The sequence below is a fragment of the Diaphorina citri genome, unplaced genomic scaffold (assembly GCF_000475195.1).
Source record: "Diaphorina citri unplaced genomic scaffold, Diaci psyllid genome assembly version 1.1 scaffold6330, whole genome shotgun sequence".
In the NCBI taxonomy this organism is placed as follows: domain Eukaryota; kingdom Metazoa; phylum Arthropoda; class Insecta; order Hemiptera; family Psyllidae; genus Diaphorina; species Diaphorina citri.
In genome coordinates this window covers 1,141-4,976 of record NW_007383706.1, presented here as the reverse complement: position 1 = coordinate 4,976, position 3,836 = coordinate 1,141, and the positions used below count along the sequence as shown (strand labels likewise).

The 3,836-nt window shown below is 39.7% G+C and overlaps 2 protein-coding genes across 2 annotated transcripts; both read left to right on the top strand.

The window, feature by feature from the left end:
- Positions 1-989: 989 nt before the first annotated feature.
- On the top strand, positions 990-1,424 carry LOC103521945 (clustered mitochondria protein homolog; the record flags this gene model as incomplete). Its single annotated transcript, XM_008487049.1, has 2 exons — positions 990-1,161; positions 1,356-1,424. Coding segments are annotated over 2 exons (241 nt in total), but the record flags the coding sequence as incomplete, so codon positions are not given.
- Positions 1,425-2,087: 663 nt separating this feature from the next.
- On the top strand, positions 2,088-2,497 carry LOC113472585 (clustered mitochondria protein homolog). The gene is made up of 2 exons (XM_026832383.1): positions 2,088-2,237; positions 2,432-2,497. Exons 1-2 carry the CDS (start codon positions 2,088-2,090, stop codon positions 2,495-2,497), a joined length of 216 nt encoding a protein of 71 aa, XP_026688184.1.
- The last annotated feature ends 1,339 nt before the right edge of the window (positions 2,498-3,836 follow it).

Sequence of the window (3,836 nt, the reverse complement as noted above, 5' to 3'; positions counted from 1 at the left end):
CCCCGCCCGAAGTCCCTCGCCCGTCCAGCCAGTGAACGGGGCGCGGCAGGAGTCTTCGTCCGCGGGGAAAATTCTCGAGCCAGCCTCGGCCAAAACGACCAGTGCCGCCAAGTCGAAGAGCGAGCGAGGGCCGAAGGCAGAGAAGAGCAAAAACGGCGGTTCCAAAAGCGCCGGTGGAAGTTTGAACCAAGGGAACTCGAATTCGGCCCCCGTTAGTTGATTTCGTTCCCGACTTGGTTGAACTTTTTGGGAAGCGATGAACTTAGGGAATTTTTTCCTCGCCTATGAACAATATTTGTTTCAGGTCGTTATTTTTTTACATCAGATTTTTCCTTTCTAATTTTGGACCTCTTGTCGCTGTTAGATTATGAGGTTGCTAGATTTTTTTTTTCAATTTAGAATCTTGCTGTTCTTTCTTTTCTTCTGAGTGTTTCCATCTCATTCAGAAAATATTTAGGGATCAAGAGTTTGTCAAACCATAGCCATCGGCTATCGATAACCTTTCCCCGTTTCACATGAATTTTGCCCTATTTTGGGACTAAATTGGAAATATTTTGGCACTTCTTAGATGATTCGTACTTCAAGAAGTTCGCGTGGTAATCAGTAGGATCTTTGCAGATTGTGAAAAGAATACTTTCTGAATACTTGGGCTCAACCTGTTGATTTGTTTAAAATTATTTATTTATTTATTCACAACAATATACGGGCGGACCCTTTACTATCTACATATAAATGTGAGCCCTATCTAAGACCTAAAAAAGAAAAAAAAAAGTTTCTGGGGCGTTACTTTGATCTTTCAATGGCCTCTTTCTTGCTTTCAGTTTTCATCTTACTATACCCCTCGCTGATAAAAGGGCAGTTTTTCTAAACACCTTTTCAATCCTTTCTTGTAGTTTTCCTTTCCTTTTGGGTCTTTTTTATTTGCTTCTTCTCTCTGTCGCTTTTCCTTCTAGCAACACCTCCGTATATCTCATTGTCTCACTCATAAGACTACTTGTGTTGTCGACCTCTGTGGCCGAGTGGTCAGTATTGACTCTCAACCTTGCCTTGTACTGTTTCGCCAACAGTCAAGTGAGCACTGCGCTCAAGCTACTGTACAGAGCGCGATACTTAGCCACTCTGATCTGCGGCGAAAACCATCCTGAGATAGCGCTCCTAGATGTAAGTATCCTTACGAGCGGGATTATCCGTCTTTTTCAGGGTGTCTACCAGACTGGAAAACCTTCTTCGATTTCGGGACGATAAGGCCATAGCAGTTACATTTCCCTCAGTCAAACAAACGAATTTTCTTGTTCCGAAATCACAATTTTTCTTCCTTGGGAAAACAAATTATTTTTTCTCTCCCCTCATTTCAGAGCAACATCTCCCTCATTCTTCACGCTGTGGGGGAGTACGAGCTGTCTCTTCGCTTCCTCGAGAAATAAAACAATACCTAGTATTAAAAAATAATACCTACTTTTATTGCGGGTTCAATCCCAGCCGAGGTATGAAATTTTATCCTCAACATAGTTCCAGAATTTGATCACAATAATAGTCTACTGCTGGAGTAAAAGGACTTTTCAGTCCTATTCGAGCAGTAAGAACATAAATAAGCACAAGCACTATTATGTCTAGTGCCCTAAATCACCAAAGTATGGAAAAGTATTTACAATTCCATATTTCGATATGATTCGTCCAAATTCAAAATTCTGCTTTTCCATTGGCTATTGCACTTGTAAGATACTTTTCCATACTTCGGTGATATGAGGTATAGATCGTCTAACAGTTGATAGCTTATCTCCTGCAATCAGCAATAACTATTTTAAATCAAAGTCGTATTTTACTTTCGGAATTTCCCAACTTTGGAAGCTCGTTTCCCCTCTTTTGGCGTGACAGCGCCTGTACTAAACCAGTAGAAAACCATATTTCCTCAGTCGACACGAACTATTTTGCTGAAGTTTTACACGAGGAGGATTCAGCTCTAAAATTTACAATAATAGTAGTAGCCTACTGCTGGAGTAAAGGGACTTTTCAGTCCTATGCGAGCAGTATAAATAAGCACTATTATTATTTTTATTAAATTCGTATACTGAACTGATTTTGATCCGATGTTCTGTTTCGTTTGCTTCCAGACCCATCTTGCCTTGTATTGTTTCGCCAACAGTCAAGTGAGCACTGCGCTCAAGCTACTGTACAGAGCGCGATACTTAGCCACTCTGATCTGCGGCGAAAACCATCCTGAGATAGCGCTCCTAGATGTAAGTATCCTTACGAGCGGGATTATCCGTCTTTTTCAGGGTGTCTACCAGACTGGAAAACCTTCTTCGATTTCGGGACGATAAGGCCATAGCAGTTACATTTCCCTCAGTCAAACAAACGAATTTTCTTGTTCCGAAATCACAATTTTTCTTCCTTGGGAAAACAAATTATTTTTTCTCTCCCCTCATTTCAGAGCAACATCTCCCTCATTCTTCACGCTGTGGGGGAGTACGTTTTATTTCAGTCATTAGAAATGTAGTTCAAATTTAAATTGTTTTAGTTGTATGTTTTTCAGTGAATATTAGAGATGTGAGTGAGTTAGTTATAGAAAGAACTAACTCGTTTCAGTGGAGAACTACTCAGTCATTGAGTTAGATCACTTTATCAAACCTCTTGTTTTAAGTTCTTGGAACGGCCGGCTTCTCTCCTATTCTGTCCCCCTTCTCTATTCGATTTCGGAACGATAAGGCTCGGTTGTTACAGTTCCCTCTATCAAACCCCTTTAAAAAAAAAAAATCTTTCCTGTCTCAGCTAGGATCGAACTAGCGCCCTCCTGTTTACCAAGCGACAGGTTTAGGGACCTAGGGAGTTAGGATCTGACTCATTGACAGTGTGGTCCACTGAAAAGAGTTGTTCATATTACTCACAATTTACATCTACACACTTCTATCGAATATTTTAAAGTAGTTTTTCTTTCAAACAATCTCACTTCCTCAGTCTTCTGCTCAATAACTTCTCAAGTGTTTATTCAGTAATCTCGTTAACTCTTTTACCCCTGCCTCGGTAGGGTAGTGGTTAAGACGCTCGCCTGGTAATCAGGAGGGCGTGGGTTCAATCCCAGCCGAAGCACGGAATTTATCCAGGGAATTTTAGGATTGTCCCATCCATCTATTCATTTCTTTTTCATCTTTTGTAAAAACCAGTCTCACTGAGACTTTGATTGAGAATACATTGATTGTTAACAAAGAAAAATGTGCCTTTAAAAGATAATATTTAGCAGCTTTAGATATTTTAATTTAAGTTAAAATTGTAACCCATAGTTCCATATTTAAATTAAATCGCTACTTACCAAGGCGGATAGAGACGAACCTTGGTAATCCCCTCTTAAAATAAATGTTCACGAACGACTTTGTTTGTTTTTCAATTAAATCTCCTAAAGCACGTTTTTTTTTTTTTTTTTTTTCTTTAGCATATCTTGTTCTAAGGGGACTAATATCTAAGGTCTTTGCCATAAATAACAAGGTGTTCTCCCCTAAAAAAGAAGTTTTTTTGTGAACATATTTTGTTCTAAGGGGACTAACATTTAATGTTTTTGCCCTAAATATCAAAATTTTTCCCCTAAAAAAACGAGTTTTTTTCGTGACCATTTATTTTAAGAGGGAATTACCAAGGTTCGTCTCTATCCGCCTCGGTAGCGTAGTGGTAAAGGAACTCGCCTGGTAATCAGCAGTACGCGGGTTCAAACCCTGCGCTCAAGTTATGCCTTTTTTACCTCGTTTGTTTGCTTGACCACATACATATTAATTGTGTCAGAAAATCCATAAAAATACAAGAAGAGGCTATCACCTGGTGGCGAAAATGCAAAGTTGCATGGGTGA

What these genes read in the sequence shown, in the direction of transcription:
- LOC113472585 (XM_026832383.1), top strand. Translation starts at nt 2,088, where the DNA reads ATGTTCTGTTTCGTTTGCTTCCAGACCCATCTTGCCTTGTATTGTTTC. An exon ending in CTGAGATAGCGCTCCTAGAT is followed by an intron (nt 2,238 to 2,431) that starts GTAAGTATCCTT and finishes CCCTCATTTCAG; the next exon opens with AGCAACATCTCCCTCATTCT.